At 42.9% G+C, this 21,693-nt stretch overlaps 1 protein-coding gene and 1 long non-coding RNA gene across 6 annotated transcripts in view; one reads left to right on the forward strand and one right to left on the reverse strand.

Annotated features, from left to right (window-relative positions):
• plxna4 (plexin A4) overlaps positions 1-18,970 on the forward strand; it is a 248,351-nt gene extending 229,381 nt beyond the window's left edge. For all 4 annotated transcript variants that reach the window (XM_086202084.1, XM_086202085.1, XM_086202083.1 and 1 more), the window contains 5 exons: positions 1,401-1,591; positions 5,364-5,533; positions 10,767-10,979; positions 13,542-13,692; positions 15,106-18,970. In XM_086202084.1, the coding sequence (XP_086058210.1) occupies positions 1,401-1,591; positions 5,364-5,533; positions 10,767-10,979; positions 13,542-13,692; positions 15,106-15,201 (821 nt within the window). In that variant the 3' untranslated portion in view covers positions 15,202-18,970. The remainder of the gene's footprint in view (positions 1-1,400; positions 1,592-5,363; positions 5,534-10,766; positions 10,980-13,541; positions 13,693-15,105) is intronic.
• LOC147262846 (uncharacterized) overlaps positions 8,847-21,693 on the reverse strand; it is an 85,859-nt gene continuing 73,012 nt past the window's right edge. The window contains exons 5-7 of one of the 2 annotated variants that reach the window (XR_015112492.1): positions 16,775-17,053; positions 11,920-15,527; positions 8,847-9,287 (exon numbers count right to left, since the gene is read on the reverse strand). This is a non-coding gene — a long non-coding RNA (uncharacterized LOC147262846). The remainder of the gene's footprint in view (positions 9,288-11,919; positions 15,528-16,774; positions 17,054-21,693) is intronic. The other variant, XR_015112493.1, reaches the window with a different exon arrangement.

Genomic DNA, 21,693 nt, shown 5'->3' on the forward strand with positions numbered 1-21,693 from the left:
CCCAGACATGTGAAGTGAAAGACAAAAGCATTATTCGATGGCTGACACTCAGGCAAAGGTGTTCATTGCCCTTCTTGTGAAGCAACTGACTTGTAGTTTCACGCTTTCTATCATTTGATTGGGTATTTGGTGCTTTAAGGTGTTCATTGCCCTTCTTATGAAGCAACTGACTTGTAGTTTCACGCTTTCTATCATTTGTTTCGGTATTTGGTGCTTCTTTTCTTTTGTTTCTTTATTGTTAACCTCGCTCCCTGCTGTGATTTAGTTTTGATTTTCTTCAGTTTCCTGTGGTCTCTTTTCCAGGCAGGCAACAGAAGCCAACATGGAGTTGCTCACAGTATAAAGTTGTGTACTGTGTACAGTGCACTGTGTGTGTGTGTGTGTGTGTGTGTGTGTGTGTGTGTGTGTGTGTGTGTGTGTGTGTATACATATATATGTCAGGGGTATTACGAAATTTTGCTTCACAAAATTTCGCGAAATAAAACACGAAGAAACAAAATTAAAAGATGCCCGAAAAACAAATCAATGTAAAAAAAACAAACGAACCATGCGAAGCGGCGAACACTGATGATTCCTGACCCTCTCGCCTACTGTATACACATATTACTAGAAGAAGAGGAACGCTGTAGCAACCACATAGAAGAAGAAGGAGAAGCGAAACAATTATTTCAAAACGGAGGAAGACGAGGACGAACAATTAGCGGACGCTCCTTCATCAAACAAATTGGTTGTGTGGACTTATTTTGGCAAGACAAGGCGACGGTGAGACGATTGAGGCTAAAACAAAAACCGTGTTCAAACTATGTGGGTACACAACACCGTAGACTGCGGCCAGCACTGCTAGCATGCCAGAAGGATAAGCACCTGTTGAAGGCCACACATTCCAGCTCACTGAGGTCAGACATTGATAGATCCAGATGAGACTGCAACCCTGAGGATTATTATGTTTCCCCCCCTTTTCATTCAAGAATGTAGTCGTCCTCATTGTTTACAACGACGAAGCACTTTTTTTAATTGAAATTTTATGTTTGTATTTGTATTGTAGTCTAAATAAGCGAAAAAATACAAATATTTAGTTTTTTCAAAGCAAAGTGCATTTTATTTGGTACTGACGCAGCAATAACTTGTATGTCTACATATTAAGGAAGAAAATAAGAATGTTGGATTTTTGCATTTCTGATTTTTGATTTTCTTTCATCTTTATTTTGGATCGTTAATATTATATATATGTGTGTGTGTGTGTGTGTGTGTGTGTGTGTGTTTAGACAGAGAGAGAGAGTATTTAAAGTCATTGAAATTCTGCTCTTGGAAGAAGACAGTGATTGAACATCGCGGTGTTTGTTTTTTACCTTCAGTTCTGTATCAGTATTACATGAACTGAAGCATGTCGGTCCTCACAGAGAACATGATCAAGTACACTGGGAGCCCCGACAGCCTGCGATCCCGTACTCCTATGATCACTCCTGACTTGGAGAGTGGGGTCAAAGTTTGGCACCTGGTTAAGAACCACGAGCACGGAGACCAGAAGGAGGGCGACCGCGGCAGCAAGATGGTCTCAGAGATCTACCTGACACGACTTCTGGCGACCAAGGTGAGCCGTCTAAAAATGTTATATTTACTGGTCTGTATCTCTGCGATATCTCAGGCTCATTTTTAACAGCTCGAGTTTATCTGACTGTTCCAACTGTGAATTTTAATGATGTGCGTAATGTATTTTTCTCGAGGCAGCTCTGCAGGTGAAAGGTCACCATAACCTCAACCGTATGTTTCCATGACTCAGTAAAGCCTTACTTCATTTAAATATTCATGTTCACTTGGTATGAGTCATCTCAGCGGAAAAGATTATTCAAATGTATTCCTCTATCCCCTCAGGTGAGAAAGAGAAAATAGATATGTTTGTTTGTTTTCTCTTTTCATTACTTTTGCGTTGATGCGGCAGCATATCAAGAAGATGAAGAAGAAAAAGGCCTATGAGGCGTGTGAAGGTGTTTCTTTAATAAAAGAGTGATCAGACAAAATAAAAATTGCTATAAAATGAGTCTCTTTGAATGCACCTCACAGCATCAACCCCCTGAAAGAAAAAAAAAAAAAGGAGGTAATTTGGTTTGGAGGGAAATGTGACTTTGATCCAACAGCTGAATGCAAATTACCAGTCCACTCCTAACGCACCTTTTTTCATCAAGACGTTCACTCTATCAGACGCAGACAGAGGCCGACAGCGAGGGTAAACAAAGGCTACCATGGCTATTTTTTTGGGAGGGGGGGTTCTCAACCATTTTGTTTTATTTTTTGATCCGCTGTCTGGATTTGTTTAGCAGTTTGTACAGAATAGTAAATCAGGAGTCTTGTGATTTCACATCTTCTCTGCGTGGTCTGGTGGAAATGAACTCTGGTTTAATGTGGTCTTTTCTTCCTGCTCTGAAGGCTGTCAATTCAACTCTGGTGCAGACAAAAGAAGCAGATGGTAGCTGGTTGGTAAATGGACCAAAATGGATTACGATAAAAGAGAATGTGATTAGAAAATGATTCCGAGAGCTAAAATGCTATCAAATCCATATTTTGATGGTGAACTTTTATAATACTGTGTCATTTGTGCAGGTAATGAACCATTTATTGCTAAATATTAAGATTATTTTACTTTCCTATGTTTATGAGTTTCATGCTTAAATTCATCAGCCCGCATGCTCTGAAGACTGGTGTCCCTCAAGGCTCTGTCCTGGAGCGTTTGCCTTTCTTTCACAACATTATATCTGCGGTATTATAAGTTACTTCGGACAAAAGTGTCTCTTAAAAAAACATAATGTGATGTAATAATTTACTCGTAGTAAACAAAACATTAAGAGCTCTCAGGTCATCTTGGACAGGCTTAGAAGCGTAACAAATTAGGCGAAACAGCTTTTACTTACTGGGCTCTTCACCTGTACACACAAGCACTCTGAAAACCTGAGCTCAAATGGTATGAATCAGGGCTTGTAAAGTTTTTGCTCTTGTCCGTACGCAATCTTAATGTTAACTTTTTTTTATTGCAATTTTCCAGCCTCTACCAGCATTTTGTAACCTTTTCACTCAACATCTTTCAAGAACTTTACAATACTTTACTCTATTATGAAAGAACTGAAAATATCAAAAGCAAGAACGGGTCTATTTGCTTTTATTTAATTGTAAGCACACCCAATCCTTTTTTTATGAGTTTGGAGAAAAGCCGAGGAAAAATACTTTTTTTGTAAAAGAAGTGATTTTCAAGCATAAAATTGATTTCATTGCTGTATTTATCTATTTCTGAGTATTTTCTCACTCTGATGTGGTAACCTAATTGTATATTATAAACAAATAAAGAGTAGTTATCTGCCTGGTGGGGCTGCCTGGCCTCTCCTAGACCACCAGTGCATCCCTGCGCCTCCTCTGCTCAACTGAAGGGCTCTTATGTCTGCCTGGTGTAGCACCACAGGCCCCCGAGAGAACCACATCTCCCCATCTCCAGTTTCCAAAGCGTCATCCTCATTTATTTTTGGAACTAGAAGTGCAGTAGTCCTCCACAGAGTGTTCAATAGTGCCCTCTACTGCATTACAGTGCAAACACAGATATCTTTGTAATGGCGGAGAAAGAGTTAAGGTAATTCAACACACTTTACTGGGGACTAGAAATACATTGTCTGGATTGTGCTATATAAAATAACTTGCCTTGCCGTCATCCCATTCCACAGTGCAGGAAGGTAGCTTCTGACTGCCGACAGCACATCATCTTTCCAGATGGATTGTTTTTTTGAAATAACCAGTTTATCTTGGCCGGCCATCTCTCTTGGTGAGAAATGATTGGGCAGACAGGCAGTGTAATTGACTGCGTTTGGCTTTCACCTTGCCAATAAATACTTCTCCTTGGCAACAGCACTGACGTCTATCATATTAGCTCTATCAGTGTCACTCTGACGGAGTGTGGGTACAGGGCATTTTCGTGTGTGTGTGAGTGGAGGGGCACCAGGACGGATTGCATTTCCTCGTCTTGCTTGTCCACTCCAGAGAGAGAGAGAGAGAGAGAGAGAGTATGTGTGTGAGCGTGAGTGCATCTTCACCTCACCGTGTCTCACTCACCACCTCTCAGTTCCTGTTTCGGCATATTCAACATGCTGATTGTTTGCTTGCTACTCATTTCAGTGTTGAGGCAGACATCAAAACATCCCGATGACACGTTGTGTTTAGAGTGTGGACTAATGACAGGGTAGCTGCTTGCGGGGGGGTGTTTTGGCAGTTTCAGCTCCTCCGGGGAACAAGAGACGCCTGTGATGATGGCTGTGTTGATGCAGAAGTCCCCTTTGAGATGGAGGATGACGTAAAATCTCACAGTCTCAGCACTTGTGCGCACAAGGGTTTTTGGCATTTACGCACGTTTATATGCTTGCATACGCAAAACCATAGATGTCCCACGAGGTGACACTAGGACGGCACGTGGGCTTGATAGAGAGATACGCCATTCCACCTTTACAGAAAAACCATAAGCTGTCAGGAATGAGGGCCACATTAGAATTATAGTTTTGATTGTCAGACTAACAGGATTCTCTCCACCCACTCTCGACTCTGTGATCCGTTCAGCTACTCTAACCCAAATTGGTTTTTTATTTGCCAGTGCCTGTACACACCTCATCTGCCACACTCAATGGCCTCTTTTCCTGATAGGAAACCTCTGTCGTTTCCTTTCTATCCCTCGCTCTTCCCTTTTCCTGTGCATCCCATCAGCTCATTCTTTACAAGAGGATTAGATTCTCTCTATCTCTCTGTCTCTCTTTCTCTCTGTCTCTCCCCTCACTTCTCCTCCTCCTGCTTAAAGGCGCCAACATTAAATCAAATTAGGGTCAATGGTGCAGTGTGGGAGCTAATCCGCCAACACAAAGAGGCTTAGGAGATGCGCCTCCTGTTCCTAGATATTATTAAAAGTCAGCTGTGAAATAACAATTTCCCCCATCAAAGTTGCAAACAGATTTAGAGGCCGGGTGTGGAAGATAGAAGTCAGTATCAGGAACGTCGGTGCACACGATGAGCACCACATTAGCTCACACTTGAAAATATAATTCACATATCTTTCTGTCAACATCAGACATTGGTGGAGCAAAATGTATTATATCTCATTTGTTGGCTCCTTTCTCTGTTCAGCAGGACATAAATACACAGCGGCATGCCAGCTCAACATAATGAAACTGTAGACCATCTGAAACTGATGCTTCTCCATTTTTCATTCCATACAAGTCAGTGTTTGCGGTTGAACATTCCCCTCAAATCTTTAAACTCTACCGCATCAACCAGCTTCTCAGGTGCAGGTTATGAGTTGGGTACTGGGTTGTTCCTTATCCGTTTCCTCTCCTCGTCTGCAGGGCACATTACAGAAGTTTGTGGATGACCTGTTCGAGACCATCTTCAGCACGGCCCACAGAGGCAGCGCTCTGCCACTGGCCATCAAATACATGTTTGACTTCCTGGATGAGCAGGCCGATAAACACAACATCCATGACCCGCATGTTCGACACACTTGGAAGAGCAACTGGTGAGTTGTAATCTGAATCTCCTTAAAAAAGAAAAAGATCACGACCATGAACGCACTCCCTCAATCTTGATCATTCACTGAGGTTTTTCTTCTTCTTGAATTGACTGCAGACAATCCCTATGTTTTGGCACCTTTCACATGGCATTGCCCTGGTGTTGTCCCGTGTCACTGCCAAGCTTCACCACAGGCCTTTTCCCTTCCTAATATTCATTAACCACAGGGGTGTGTAATCTTCATTAGAGCCAACCACAAGAGGCAAATCCAATTGGTTGCCAAGATGCCGTCTTTTATCACGGATAAGCGGGCCAAAAATCCCTGTCACTGTGGAAATCTCCATAGTGACAAATGTACGCTCCCAGGTGAAGGAAGCACACCTCTAAATTAATATCCGCTGATTAATTTCGACCACAATGACCTCTGTGAGCCCACCTTAAGAGACTGGTAGGGGTTAAATAACCAACAGTGCGCCGGAATGTAGTGAGGAGAGAAATTAAAAGGTGAAGAGAGGGAAGTGAACTCAGTGGGAGTTAAACGCACACTAATATCTCATTAGCCTCCTGGCCTCTGCAAAGATCCCAGCATGCATCACTCAGCAACAGGCCCAAGAGCACCATGGAAATGGCCGGATAAAACTGATGTGCCTCAAGGGGCAACCAGACAAGTGGACGCAGGAAAGGACAACAGGGGGCTGAAGAAGGAGTAGCATTTATTTGTTATTTTCTAGTTTTTGTCCTTCTCTGCATCTGCGTTATCGGTCCATTCGCATGCTAAGTGTTTTCTGAGAGTGCATTGGGTAGCTGTTAGATTAGACCTTTCTTGGGATAGACTCTCATGAGAGGCCTGCGAATGAATAGCAATTCATCATAACACACCCTTGCAGAAAGCCACTTAGATCGCAAGCAACGCTTGATGCCACTCCAGATATCATCTCAGTGGGGGGGTGTGCGCACATATACCACTGTGTCTTTGCTCCTCTCACTGCTGCACTTCCCCATAATCTTTAATCGTCTCGAAAGAAAAACGCCTTTATTTTGTCTGATTGTCTGGGAATAATAAAACTGTGGCCCTTCCATGCTGGGGCCCAGTCACATTAAGTCACCCAGGCTCATCGTCATCAAACACACCATTAACTTCAACCCATCACAGCAGTCAGGGGCCCCTAAAACCCAGTGTAACCCCCCCCCCCCCCCCCCACACACACACACACACACACACACACATACACACCACTGCCACTACTGAGGGTTTCCCCCTCATCTGAGTTTTTTTTATATTATTAATGGGGGCTTGGTTTATGTAATTCAAACATAAATTAGACAAATATTTACTGAAAGCATATTAGAGGACAGATTATGATTTAATTCAGATTCTCATTGCGATTCTATCCAGCCAAGATCATTCTTCAGAACAATCTAGTGATAGAAGCGGCGCTAACTCTGTGCTTTCAAGTTTAAATTCTGTTAATTTTTGAGGAATTGCTGAGTTGTTTCGTGTGTGTGTGTGTGTGTGTGTGTGTGTGTGTGTGTGTGTGTGTGTGTGTGTGTGTGTGTGTGTGCGCAGTTAAGTGTTGCGTATGAGTCACTGGCTCCTTGAGCATCTCCAGATGGTATCTTTTGGATTAGTGGCAGTATGTCAGTGTCTCCTCTCATCCTCACACTCACTCATGTGGTGTGTGTTTGTTGTGTTGGGCTGCAACAGACAGAATTTTAATCATTGTCTAAAACTGGCACACAAACTTCTATTTAGTTCATTTAGATAAGCATCTATCTGCAGGAAATGCCATAATCCCGTCCCACTCAGGTAGTTAATGTGATGCTGATTGACTTTTCTGGAATCCTTTCAGTTATACATCGTTTAATTCACAGAGACTTTGAAGCTCTGTGTTAAGATTTCTGCAGGAAGCCGTTCGCATGAAAGGTCGTGCCTTTTTTGCCTACTGAGGACCTCTTGGAACAATGCCCGGCCAGGTCACCTTTATAAAGCTGTTAGCTCAAACAGGTCGGCACATGCATGAGGTCAGACTCGGTCAGTTCCCCGTCTGAGTTGTAATGCCTCGACTGGGACGCCCCGGATCACAACATCTGTGACCCTTCGTCTGCCAGCAGCCCCGTACAGGAGCGAGACAACATCCCACAACTGCAGATTCAGAGATTTGATGTGCCAGAAACAGCAAGAGGTGTTTGACAACTACATACTTGCAGATACATTATGCTTTTATTGTTTGGTTGGGGTTTTTTTAGACTTGAGATTTAAAGGCCAGTGACGAAGCTTTCAGCGGTATGTTTGTTTTTCCACCGGACAATTACAGTCTTGTCACTGCTGGTCGTTAATCTGGAGAGATAAATTTTTAGCGCAGTTGATTAAATGGGCCACGTTGTAGTACAGCCGCAGTATTCCAGATGTTCAGTTAATAAAGCTGCTGTTGTCACAATTACTAATATATACTGCTCCCTATTAGTTGTGAGTAAACATGTTGTTTTTGCTGTCCCAGACACGCTTACACACTCTGAACTGACAGCACTTAGTAGTTCTTAATCAACAGAATAGAATTTTATGAAGAGCTGTTTCCTGTGGTAGAAGAGATGCCCTTGATCTTGGAAGCTGATGTATCACCTCAGTGCCTGACCAATCATAGCCAGCTTTCCATTTTGAAAACTACTCAGCGTGTAGTAACATCAGAAAATTCAATGATTTCCCGTGTGACCCCAGCAGTACCTTATTATGTTGGTTCTTTTGAGCACACACGGTCAAAGTTGGGGAGCCCTGTCATTTGTAGCATCGATGAAGAAGCGCGTAGCTCAAAGCAGAGGGCATCTGGGCCGCACTGTCACCGACCACAGCAGCACAGCAGTGGTGTTAATATCCCTTTGATCCCTGCATCTAATCCCTCTAGATTATTTGCTTTCGATTAATTTTGAAGTCATAATGCAGAGTTTTGCCTTCCTCAGAGTCCAAATCCTCTTTTGTTAGATTGAACATCTTAATAGCTTTCTGGGTGTGGGTGGTTGTGCCAGGATAAATGCTTAGTGGGGGAGGTGGGGTTGAGCTGGTGGTATTTAAATGATTGCATTTGGCTTTTTATTGTTTCTCTCCCACTCTCGTTTCTTGATATTGTCAACCACACAAACTCTTAGCGCTGGATTGCAGTATCTCTCCTGTTTTGAGTTTTGCAATATCAGCTAAAAGTGTATCGCCTAGAGAATAGTAAAGATATAGAGATCCAAGTAACACTCAGCTCTTTTTTAATACCACCTGAGCCTTTTCACTGCGGCAGGCTGATAGAGATGACCCTATATCTGTTCATTTTGGCAGAAACAAGCCCGGCAAGTAAACAGACTTGTATGTTTTTATTATTCTGGACAGGCACAAAATAGGACCCACTAGCACAAACAAGGCAATATGAACTGTGTCACTGTGCGGCCCCCAGCGAGGACCCCTGGACACTGCTGGGGGGAGAAAAAAAAAAAAGAGAAGCCAGCCACCACCTGCTTTTTAAGATAAAGGCTTTATTGAATGGAGCACAAACATCAAACAGAGCACATCAGCAACAGCGAGCCTCGTGGATTCGCTTTGCAAAGTGAATGAATCCTCATCCTTCTACCTTCTGGCACACAATGCGCTCACATCTATTACCTTGCTGGCTGTGGCAAATATAAGAATGGCATTTAGCAAATGAATCTCCCAATGGGTCAACTGGATACTGTTGTTTTACTTCACAGTCTTTGTTCTTCTTCTGGCATGGGTGTTGTGTTGTCTGTCAGTGAATAATAGAAATGTAATTTTAATGACAGGAAGCCATTAAATCACATTATAATCACAGTGTAAACACGAAGGACAGGTACATTTATATACCTCCATACCATTAAGAGCTACAAAACATGTACTAATGTTCCCTCAGGGAGTGCTAGCGAGCACAGACCTCCTATGACTGGAATTAAACACAATAATTTACCATCTTCAAAAGGGCACAGAAGCATAGAATACAACTATTTTTAACAGTGGGCGGCATGGCTCAACCGAAGAGTCGCTGGTTCGATCCTCGACCCCGGTGACCATGTCGAAGTGTCCTTGAGCAAGGTACTGGACCCAGTTGCTCCTGATGAGTAGGCTGGTGCCTTGCGTGGCTGCATGTGTGTGTGAATGAGATGACACTGTAAAGCGCTATATAAAATTGAGTCCATTTACCATTACCAGTGTTAATTGAACACTTACAAAATTATGCTCTCTTTCAGTAAGTTTGCCTCTAGCTAACCAGGGAGCTAGCTAGGCTCTGTCACGACGGTAACGTTTACTGAGCAGAGAGGACACAGATGATGAGAGTGAGATCGTGTTTCACACATGTAGGCTTCATAAGGGCAGGTTGTCCAGGTTTATTAAGGGCCTCCTAACCTGGGAACCCGTCAGCTATAGGTGAGGACTTTATCCTCTGGGAGCAGGAGCCAGTATTTCAGGGTTCCAGTACTATCAACAGATATCCAGTCAAAGGCGTCCTTGTTCTATGTGCACCTCATTGTCTAAAGACCATATAGCAACTTGAGACATTTGCATGGAGTCGAAAGACTACAAACACGAGCGGATCGTGTCATAAGTAGCCAGTTTGCACTCAGGTAACGGTTTGAAACCACTACAGTAGCTTTGATAAATCATCAGACTACAGCCGTTTTTCCAACCTTGCATTTTCACAAATGGGTTCCGTCTCTGTTGCGCTCCACACAGACTGTTTACACGGATGTAACCAAGTTCCGGTCAAAGGTACCCAATAGAAAAATTGAAGCCGGGAACTTCCCTATCCCAGCATTTTTATCTATTTATTTATTTTTTAATTTTTGTATCAGAAAGAACAATGCAATTGTTTGTTTACTGGACAATCTGCCCTCCCTCTACCCCTCCCATCCTTGTTCTTTCTGGAGAGCACATGATGTGCAGAGAAACCCACAGACCAGGTCCAACCGCTGTCTGATACACTCTCATATGAAAGCAGACACTTGCTGCACCCAGACTAGGTCTCATCCCTCTGCACAAAACTCTGAGTTGTTACCCTGCAGGACACATACATATTTAACATCAGCATTTCCTTTGATTTTAACAAGCCTAAAATACTACACTTAAAAATTACAAGACATTTAAATGGACATTATGATGTGGTAATTAAAAAGTGAAAGTTTAAATACTTGCACAGTCTAAATTAGTTTACAACTTGTCTACTTTGCTCTTTTTGTCCCCTTGCCTGCAGCCTACCTCTGCGTTTCTGGGTGAATGTGATTAAGAACCCCCAGTTTGTGTTCGACATCCATAAGAGCAGCATCACAGATGCCTGTTTGTCCGTGGTGGCCCAGACCTTTATGGACTCCTGCTCCACCTCAGAACACCGCCTTGGGAAGGACTCACCCTCCAACAAGCTACTTTATGCCAAGGACATCCCCAGTTACAAGAGCTGGGTGGAGAGGTGAGCTGTTGATTTGTTTTTATTTTTGTTTTTTTAAGTATACGTGCAGAAACCAAACAGAGGATGGATGAAGAGAGGAGATGTGTGTTGGTGAAAATATCAGAAAACCTGCTTTCGTCATGATTCATTCCAACCCTCTCAGAATGTGATTGTGGGACTGTGATCTATGGGCCGTGAAACACAGTCCAAAATATTACGCAGTGGGAATGGATGGGAGCACCAGGGCATGAGTTCCTCTCTGGAAAGTCAGTGTGTAGGGAGGAAGTGTGTGTGTGTGTGTGAGAGAGAGAATGAAGAGAGAACAGGGAAGCAGTTTTGAAAGTAGCAGGCAGTAATTTGTTAAAATGAGAGTTTTATTAAATTTATTTGTCAGAGGGGGAGGCGAAAAGGTCCTGAATAAAAGATGGCAAAGTGTTGGGAGTATTTATGTGTTTGGGGTTCAGCTTTGGCGCTAGGTGAGCCTCAGGAAGAGAATATATGTGCACTGCTTGAACGGCTGAAACCAAATGAGGAGCTTAAGGCTCAGGACTGTACTCATTAGTCCTGTGTGTTTCTGCGGTCTTGCATAAACTAATAGGTGTGAGGAAACTGAGAGGGTTCTCCACTGAATCACACATGCAAACGTGTGGATACTGGGAGCATTTAGCTGCTCCTGTAGGGGGCAGCACCAGCAGAATTTTTACCCTCTCAGGGTTCAAGCAGAGATAGGTGCTCCTCAGAACCGAATCTACTGTATATTTTCAGTAAACGGTTTAGTGTCCTCTGTGAAAGTGAGTGTTGCAAAAGCCTCCATCATATAGTGATGACTGAGTAAGAGCGGATCGGGTGTTGCATCACCCTGCTGTCCAACCATGCCAGACGGAGGGTCACGCTAGAAAAAGGATTTAAAAGGCTGAATGCAGCAGCTATGAAAGAGGTGAAGGACATTAGGGGTACAAACCAGGTGTCCTCTTTTCCCTCCTTCTGCTATAATGTTATGATGGAGATAGGACGCCGTCGGAGCAAGTTTCAGGCAGGACATTGGCTCTCTGCCGAGACAAAACACATGTAGTCTGATGCATGTAAATTACAAAAGTCAACAACAGAATATTTCTTTTTTTGATACTGGTGCATTCGGGCTGAGCCCCGATATCCCACAGAGCTTTCAACTCACTGCAGTGTGTTGCTGTTAGTCGTCTGGGGGTGGGAATTGTCAGATATTGACACATGCCTCCAAGTTGACGGTCTCCAGACAGTGACTAATCCGTCATGGCTGTCATATTGTTTACTAGTGTGTTTTACATACGGGTCAGCACTTTTGCAAATCACACTTTATAGTTCTCCGTTGAAATTAAAAGCAGATACAGTGATAAGCAAAGTAATGACGCTGAACGTGATCAACTGCATGTATGCAGATCAGAATATAAATTCAGAACACCATCAGCAGTAATTGCCTCAAAAGCTGCATTCAGAATCTGTGGACCCAGCCAGCTGGCAGTGGTACTGCACTAATGATGGCCAAGAAATTGTTTACAGTAATCTAACTTTTAAAGAAGGTAGATAAATGTTCATATGAGGTAAATGTTTACGAAGACATAAAGGTTTAAACTGCAACATTCTCAGAAAACTTGAGCTGTAATCTCTCGCCTCAACAAAAATTGTTAGTGTTGTCCTATTATAATTCTACAAGTCTAAAACCTCCTGCTGAAAACATTCGAACATTGCAGGGAAAGGTTTCTGAACCCTTTCAGAACTAAACATATCTATTAATGTATTTCTAACTTGCTGAGTGTTACAGTGCAGGTCCAGCCTAAAAAAAACAATGTATTCATGTGTGGTAAGAAAATGAACAGGATCCCACCTGACAGGTTAAGACATGCATGTTAATTGAACTCTCTATCATCGGCTGTGACAAACTGCTAAAATGAACAATGCCAACAGTCTGTAACAGACATAATTGCAACCAGCAAAACAAAAAGTTTATTCAACTACTATTTGAAAAACCTTGCAAAATTTTCCTCTTCTTCCTTTTATACAAACTACTTTTCACTCAAGCAACCAGTCTCTAAACTGCAATTCCCCCGCTAGCGTCCCCCTACAACTGCCCTCCAGCACTGAACAGGTGGCCGTGTGTGTGTAACCTCTTGTGCAAAGACCACCAGCACCACTCACCTGCAGTTTTCTTTGCCCAGTTTGTGCTGAAGATGTGTTTTCCTGGCAAGTATCATCTCTGTCTCACGCACACGCCCAAATTATCTAGTTAAACGCGGGCTTGTCCTCGAGCGTCTGCAGCTACAGGATTTTAATATGTAAATAACCCGCTTTAATTAACATAGTTGATGGGGGCAACACAGCTGCTGCTGACAGTGACTGATTGCCTTTAGCTCGATGTGTGCGTGTGTGTGTTCAAGGTTGAAAGCAAGGCCTGTCTACTGTGACTCCAGCTCAGTCACTTGTTGCCTCTTTACTACATTTATTATGTATCTTCTGCTGCAAATCGCTGTGAGAATGTCAACACTATCTACATTACAACAATGCAATCGGTTTCAAACGTTCTTGTCTCACCCTGCTGTGTTTCAACAGGTACTACTCAGACATTAGTAAGATGCCAGCGATCAGCGACCAGGACATGAACGCCTACTTGGCAGAACAATCACGGATGCACATGAATGAGTTCAACAGCATGAGCTCTCTCAGTGAAATTTACTCCTACGTGGGCAAATACACTGAGGAGGTAAGCAGCCCAAACGCATACTGATGTACTAATACTCACTGATGATGGTCATTTCTCAGTCACATCCTGGGTTGAATAGACAAAACAAAAAAAGGCAATGAAACCAGTCAAGAAACATACATTATCAGAAACAGTGTAGCTTGTCATGATAATGCTAGGCTAATTGAATGTGATAATACCATTTAAGTATCTGAAGTTGATGATTAGTGCATGTTGAAGTGGAATTTTCTGTCCAACAGTCTCCGTTTTCTCCCCACCGGCTGCAGGGAGTCGAGCATGCTTGTTACATTAACTGCTACAATTTTTGGAATTGGAGAGGATGGTTCTTAGAAAAAAGTGAGGACTTATTTCCGACAACCCCCTGTAGGTTGAAAGGTGGCTCTCTGACGCCGGTAGCTCCTCTTTGGTGAAAGACGGCAGCTGTTGTCAGCTTGAATTTCAACATTCACCGAAAAAAAGTATCAAACTGTGAACTTGTTCCAGCCTCCTGTGGTGTTTGGGCCACATGGAAGAAGCATATTTTGCTCTCTTGTGGAGAGACTGTGACAAACATTTTTGAGTGTTTTGCTCAACAACAGACAATTGGATTATTCTGTTTTTGCTGTGATATTTAGCAGGGAGGGCAACAGATGCTACAACCTCCGCAGCAGCACATTTGAAGTCTACAAAGAGTGTGCATTTGACAATATAAGTTTACTTTTCAGTGGAATATTACTGAGGCAGTTTCTAGTTGGTATTCAAGTTTTTTTCTGGTTTTCGGGGGTATCCAGCAGTGTTAAGAGTGGATGCTTTCAACAGGAAACCTATTGTGCGAAACAAAACAAACAATACTACAGTGGAAAAACACTGAACAGAAGTTAGTCATGTTTAAGAAGCAAATTTTTTGAAAAGTTGCAAAAAACAGGGCGAACTAGGCTTGTTTGGAGTAAATAACCTGGGCTACACTATGAATATTTTCATCAGGAGATGGTAGCATAGGTGATGTGCAGGAAGAAAGGTCTTGTAATTCTTCCCAGCACCTGCTATCTGCCATGCTTCATGCTGTCTGGAGCCTAAAACAAAACTTAGGATTATCCGAGAAGATGCCGGCAGGGGAAAAAGCTGGTCAGTCACACAAGTTAAGCTTATGAAGTTAATGCAGGTTAAAGGTAAACTTCAGAGCTTATTTGAAAAGGCAAAGTTCATCTCCTCCTTGGTTGTACAAATGTTTTTTGTAAAAGGCAAAAGCCACCTAAAGTGACTGTGTTTTTCCCTCCGATACACTGATGACAACGAGACTATTGACAGGGATATTGCTGAATTGTCATGACTTACATGTATGTTACGGGGCATTTGATGCTGAAGCCATATCTGATAGCAGTTTGGTTCTGAGTACGTCGTGTCTTTGTGCTCACCCCACTGTCCCTCTGGCAGATTGTGTGTTCACTGGAGCAGGACGATGCAGCCAGGAAACAGAGGCTGGCCTTCAAGTTGGAGCAGGTGGTGGCCTTCATGAGTCTGGAGAGCTGAGGACCGCACTTCCCAGGGCGCACTGGGAAGAGACCCCGTCAGAAACCGAGCCGTGCCTGAGCGAAGACCTGTCCCCATCGCTTTCATCATGTGACTCCGCCTTTCAAAGATGATGACTTCTTCCTTGACCTTTTTTCCTGCTTCCTCTTCAAGAAATATTTTCTTTTCCTCATCCACTCTGCTGCATAGACTAGTTTACCTGTCGGGTGGTTCAGAGCTGAGGTTCTCCCACAATGCAATGCAGGGAGATCCCTCAGCTTCGCCACAGGGAGAGCTTCAAGGGGCGATTGCTTGAAAGCTGGCCATATTGGCATACGTCAGTCCCCCTGTCGGAAGAAAAGATGGGGAAATAAACACTTTTATGTTGCCTTCAAGAATTTACGCATAAAGTCGGGAGTCCATTTTGTTGAGAACTTTTTTTCAAACTAGGACAGAAAAGATAAAAAGCATCTCTAGAGTCCAGTTTATTGTAGTTCTATATTCAATATATGGAATCAAGAGGAAATATCAAACTCGTTGACTGCAAGCCAAATGAACACCTCTGAAGAAAATTAATGCAAGGATGGTTTGCCAAGTTTACACTGTACCGACAAGCAAAGCATACATATCTGCGACATTAGGGGCGATTCCAGGCAAACCTAGAATGTTCTTTCAATGTAGCTGGAGTTGTATTTAAGATGAAGAACTGACGGGGGGTAGGGAAGGAGTAGTGCTTCTCTGAACTTTTTCTTTATGACTACAAAACCAGAGCATCCCCAGCCTATAGCAACATTCGCACATTTTTCCCCACCCAGCATACATTTACTCAGAAGAAGAAAAAAAACAAAAAACAATTCATGAGTTCTGCTTCCATCTGGCTTATGTGGCTACTGCAAATTTTAACCTATTAGATAAAACCCAGGAGGGCCCTGACCCAAGTTGGACCCTCTGTAAGAAGCACACAACCAACTCTGGAAGACAGTGTTTTGACTGCTAAATCCAACACTAGGAGCAGTTGTTCTCTGGCTCGTGCCACTTCCAATCTTGTGTCACCAGTGTGGTGGTCTATCAAAGCACACATACACCTGCACAGTTACTAAAACACAATCAGCAGCTGCCCAAGATCTTTCGACTGGCCAGACATCAACCCTGGAAGAGCAAAAGGAAGGGAAAAAAAACAAAAAAACAACAACAACAGGCAAGAGCGGACTGGAACTTATTGGGTGAGAAACAACTTGCTCAATAAAAAGTAGGACGGATTCAGTAGCGTGAAGCCAGAGGCTGCTGACTGCGACGTAAAGGGGCTCAGATGTGAGAGAGAGAGAAGCACTTCTTTCCCAGGATGTCCTTATTTAAAGACTTGTGTGGAGGAAATTTGAAAAAAAAAAAATCAAACAAGATGGACTTAGTTGGTCAGCCAAAAACCAAAGGAGCTTGAAATTTTCAAAACGGTCAAAAATGTATTTGTAAAGTGCCACTGAGGAACTGACAATAAAAGGACTATGTATGAGACTTCCCGGATGAAAAAAAACAACAACAAAAAAACCCAACAAACTATTGTGGAACTTTAAGAAACCTGTGTGATTTTTCTGACCTCAGTTTGTCGAGGTGAGAGGCTCTGTGGGCAAGGTGATCCTAATTCTCTTTCCATCGCCGCAGGTTTCTCCCAGCTCTCTCGGCAAACCGTTCACCCTCGTGTCCGGCTCCTGACTCGCCAGTTTTCTTTTCTGTTTTGCACAAGCGTTGGAGATGGTAGCTAGTTGCATACGGCAAAAAACCCCAACCTTTTGAGTGTGTAACTGTTGAGGCGCTCTTGTCTTTATTAGTGTAGTTGTCCTCAGTGGTGGCGGGAAGGGGGGGGGCTTCTCCATGCCTCAAAAAAAAAGGAAAAAAAAAAATCAGATGAAGGGGAGCAGGAAGAGACCCAGAAGTGAGCATCATGGCAGGACAAACAAAATGAAAGACTTGTTGGATGTGAACCCCCCCACTGTGGGAAGGAGCGATTGAAAGAGATGATGGAGGCGCCCTCCGTACCTTTTGACCTCTGCCCTTTCTTTTGCCTTGACAACGTGCCCCATGTGGTGATGTGAATGTGTGAAGACCGCCCTAGGTCCACCTTGGGTCCTTTATTGGCTTTTTAAGCGCATGTAAAATGTAAACAATTTAAGAAACTTATTTAAAAAAAAAAAGGAAAAAAAAAAGAAAAATAAGAAAACTAAGCCTTGCAATGATGATGTGGATGTGTTCTTTTATCTTTCTTTTGCTTGGAAGAACAGAGATGGAAAAAGTGGATTGTTCATGTAATAAAAACTATAACTTTCGTTTAAGGTGGAACCTTTATCCAGTTCAACTCCCCTCCCCACCCCCCATCCAACAGAAGCTCATGGCCATTCTTGTGAAGTGGTAGATGCTAAATAAAGACAGATATTATATACCCTTGCATGTTGACCTATCTGGATGGTATGAAATGGAAATGCCTTGCTCAAAGATATTTATCTACTACTACTAGGTACCTTTAGTCATTTTAGGATCCCACAATAAGAATACTATTTTTTCCTTTCTATACAACTGTATGACCATTGTTCCTGTCTGTTTTACTGTGTCTCTCATTCCAGTTTTGTCTGCTAGTTCTAGTACACAGAAGATGCAAGTATAGTCTTGCTGTATTTGCTGCTATTACATCTTTGTTTTGAGACTTTTGATGAATTTAAGGCTTCAATGTTCTATCAGGTAGGTTGAGCCCAGGACGCTGTCTTTTCAAATAACAAGACAGGCACTTCTAAAACTCCATCTGATTCCAGCAAAAAGCAACAAAAGGGTTCGCCACCTTTTACATCACAACATCCAAATGTTACTATCCCTTTCAATTTCCCCTCTGAAGCAGCTAGAATAAACTAAGTTTATATGTGGCTTTAGCCTACAGGGTCGCTTTTAAGACTGAGTTCGGCTAGTGACTGTTTATTTCTTTGCCTTTGTGTCAAAAGTCATTGTTACGATGAATGTTGTTTCAACATGGAGGGGTACATTCACAAGGTGTTTGCTGGACATATTAAACATATCAAACATATCTGGGAGTAGAAAATGAGGGGATTGTTGGCGGGGTTTTTTTAGGAAACGGATGGATTATTCACGTCACAATGCTGTAAGCGATACTACTGAACACAGAATTACAAGGAACCTCTTTCATTTATGTAGCCAATGTAATACTGTGTCTAGATACCCAAAGTCTCCCCTCATAGCCATGTGTTAGTAAATAACACAAGGTGAGAGTCCTGGACTGTCATTGTGAATCTGCCCCCCGGCATTAACACCCCACCCACCCCCCATCCCGACCCACCCCACCCCAATGTCCTGTCTTCTTCCCTCTGCAACAAAGGTGGTCTGCCATGAGCCTCCTTGTGTTGCCAAGAGCACAGATAAAGTTTCCACCTTGAAACGTTTTGTAGGAACTAAAAACATCCTCCTAGCTCAGTGTTATAGCAGGTGTTACTGAAACACGATAGAAAAGACTTTTACTAGACCATATTTGAAAGATAAAGAGTATCTTATCAAGAGATAAAAACAAAAACCTGGGGGATATAAGGTGAGCTTCTCTAACTTTGTTATAATTAATTGTATACCTGTGTATGTAAATATAATGCATTCCTATTTTGCAGTCAAGAACAAAATACTATTTGTAATATAGAATAAACTTTATTATGAAACCACGTATTTCTTTTTTTCTTTTGCTCTGGCGCTTTCTGGTTAAGATGTATTTGAAGTCACTGATGATTAAGATGTAAACTACAGATGTCTGTTATAAACGAATAGGAATCAGGAGGAAAAGATCACATTTTAGTGTCCAAATCAAACGTGGGAATGTTCACATTTTAGAGTTATCAGAGGTACAAAGAGTTTGCCAAAGGCAAAAAGAAGAGTACAGTTTTCAGTTACAAAATATACACTATCGCACAATGTGCCATCAACGGAAACAATGCAGTACAATTTACACAATTCATATAGTAGCCAGTACCACAGGGCTAAAGTGAGCATTGATTTAAGCAGAGTCGTGCTCAGTTTCATACTGGTGACTGTTATTTAAAAAAACCTTCAGGGACAACTTGGATACAGGTTGGCTTTTTTTCCCTTCTTAATGCATTGCAGAAATATAGGATCCTGACTAGGTATCCTGGCTCAAAATCAAACAAGTTGGAGGCAACAACCATGATCGGGACATTCCTGGTTTAAATGGAAGAAAGAGAGGGAACTCCTACTCAGTCTGAATCTATAAGTAACTTCAAGTCCAGTCAAATGCTGGGACATCTTTGCCAGATGACACTGAAGGTATACTCTGTATCATGGTTGAAATAAGCCTTAGAGATTTGGCATCACCACGATTCTCGGATAGTCTTGCAAATCAGGCTTGAAAAGTCATTTGGACGAGACAAGAACGAAGTAGTGGAGAAGACATCCCACCTCAGCCATTTCATTAGGAATGAAAGTCAACGTGGTTCTTAAACTGACCCACCAGGTTGAAGATACAGTATTAGTCAAAACCCGTCCCACTAAAGACCCGATCACAAAATAGATCAATGTTGAACACGTCAGCGCAAACTAAGGAAGCTGGTCTGCCAGGTAAGGACAACATACCAGTAGCAAAGGCTGCTGGTGGTGAAAAATTATCTCACCAGGTAGTGAAAGACATTTGTGACATCCTGGCAGACAGATTTTGAGGCTAATGCCAGCTGTCCGCCTTTACACTCCCGGAGCTGTGAAAGTCACTGTGGGTCATTCCAGTTCCTGATCTACCAGGAGTTGGGCCGTATTCTGGCACTCTGACTACAACCTTTGCACCACTTAACTAGAGAAACTGGATTCTAAAAAAATAATGCAACTTGTGCTTCTGGGCATGTATTATAGACGGTAGCCACGAGTGAGGGGTTCAGACATGTAGAGGGTCTCCGACTGGTGCCAGAGAGAAAGAGCAACAATTATAAACCATGTGCACAGAGCGACTAACGAAATACATAACAAAAAAAACTAAAACTACCACTGTGCACTATATAGTGGTGTAGCAGGTGCTGATATCGGGGGTTCAACTACTTCTGCAGGTTTCATCCGTCTCTTTCCTTCCAAACAGGTAGCGATCAATGCGCAACCGACAGCTACAGATTTAAATACACTACGCCTCCCCAACTTTAAGAACTTTACTCCTCCGTCATCCAATTTGGCGTTCAGAAACTGGCCGATGAAGTGAATTTGCTAATTACTGAGTAAAGCTGCCTCACTGGGCCTGGACTTCTCATTTTGCTTGGCTCCAAGTCACTCTATTGCTCCTCCAACTGATGCAAATGCTGCCTCCCGCCTGCTCTGAACTCCGTGGAGTAAATCCGTTGATTTTTTTTTTCTTTTCTCAAATTGTCAAGAGGCAGCTTCTCAGGTTTAATGAGAGGTGTTTCCTGGCATGATGAAATCGTATTATCCAACAGGGAATGCCTACTTTCCCAGTCACAATAATTAGGGGAAAGGCAGCATGGATTAGTGAAACCTGTAAAGCTTCTACCACTTGAAGTCCTGAAGCAGCTGAGGGGAATCAAAAGGAAAAGGTTTTTTTCTTTTTTTTTGGGGGGGGGGGGGTGCCTCAGAGCACATGTCAGTCTTCAAAGATCAGTTGTTGTTCTGCTGGTAAATACATTCCAGGTTTATTTTACTAGACAAATCTGAGGAGCATCAAAGGCAGCCATCATCAGCTGTGTTATCTCCCACACGCAGCTTCCTCCTGATGTTAAAAGTCAGACCTAGGCTAACAAAGATAAGTAAAAAAGGGAAAAACAGGAATGACAGATCGGGAAATGGAAGGTTTTCTGTGGAGGAGAAGGGCAGCGGAGGTGTAGAAAACCTAGTGGCAACCTGCTGGAGGGGTATGGCCGTCTATGGCTGAGTGGCCTGATGGGGACGTGAGATTGAATTGGCCCAGTGTCACCCTCCATATACCAAGCAGTGAACTGGGAGTAATGGGTGAGAAATAGAAAGATGTACGGCAGAGGGGAGGGGTAGAGAGAGGAGGGGAGGGCTGCCGAGTGTCACCCTAATTTTCTGACTAGTGAGCTGGGAATAATGGAAGGAGAGAGGCAACTCTGATGGGTGATGGGTTGAGAGAGGCTGGATGGGGGGGGGGGGGGATGATAGAGAGCCAGCTATGATTGCTTCGCACCAGGGGTGGTTTTCCACATTCCCACGATCACTGCGGCACCTTTCACCCCCCGACCCTCTCCACCGCCACCCTGCTACTACATCTAAACACACTGATGTGATGTGGAGAAATAATAGAAGATCTGTCCACGTGGAGAAGGGATGATGGCGACAAAAAAAAAAAACGAGGGGAGGAGTGTCGGCAAGGGATTGGATAATCAATATGTCTGAACCTGCAGCTTCATGACACTTGAACTCATATTCATCCTCTGGCCGTTGTGACTTAAAAGACTTATCATCAAGACAGCAGACAATTAGATTTACTGTCAGAAGAGCGATTCA

This window comes from Aulostomus chinensis, chromosome 4 (assembly GCF_037954235.1).
Source record: "Aulostomus chinensis isolate RoL2024-O1b breed Wild chromosome 4, RoL_Achi_v1.0, whole genome shotgun sequence".
Lineage (NCBI taxonomy): Eukaryota > Metazoa > Chordata > Actinopteri > Syngnathiformes > Aulostomidae > Aulostomus > Aulostomus chinensis.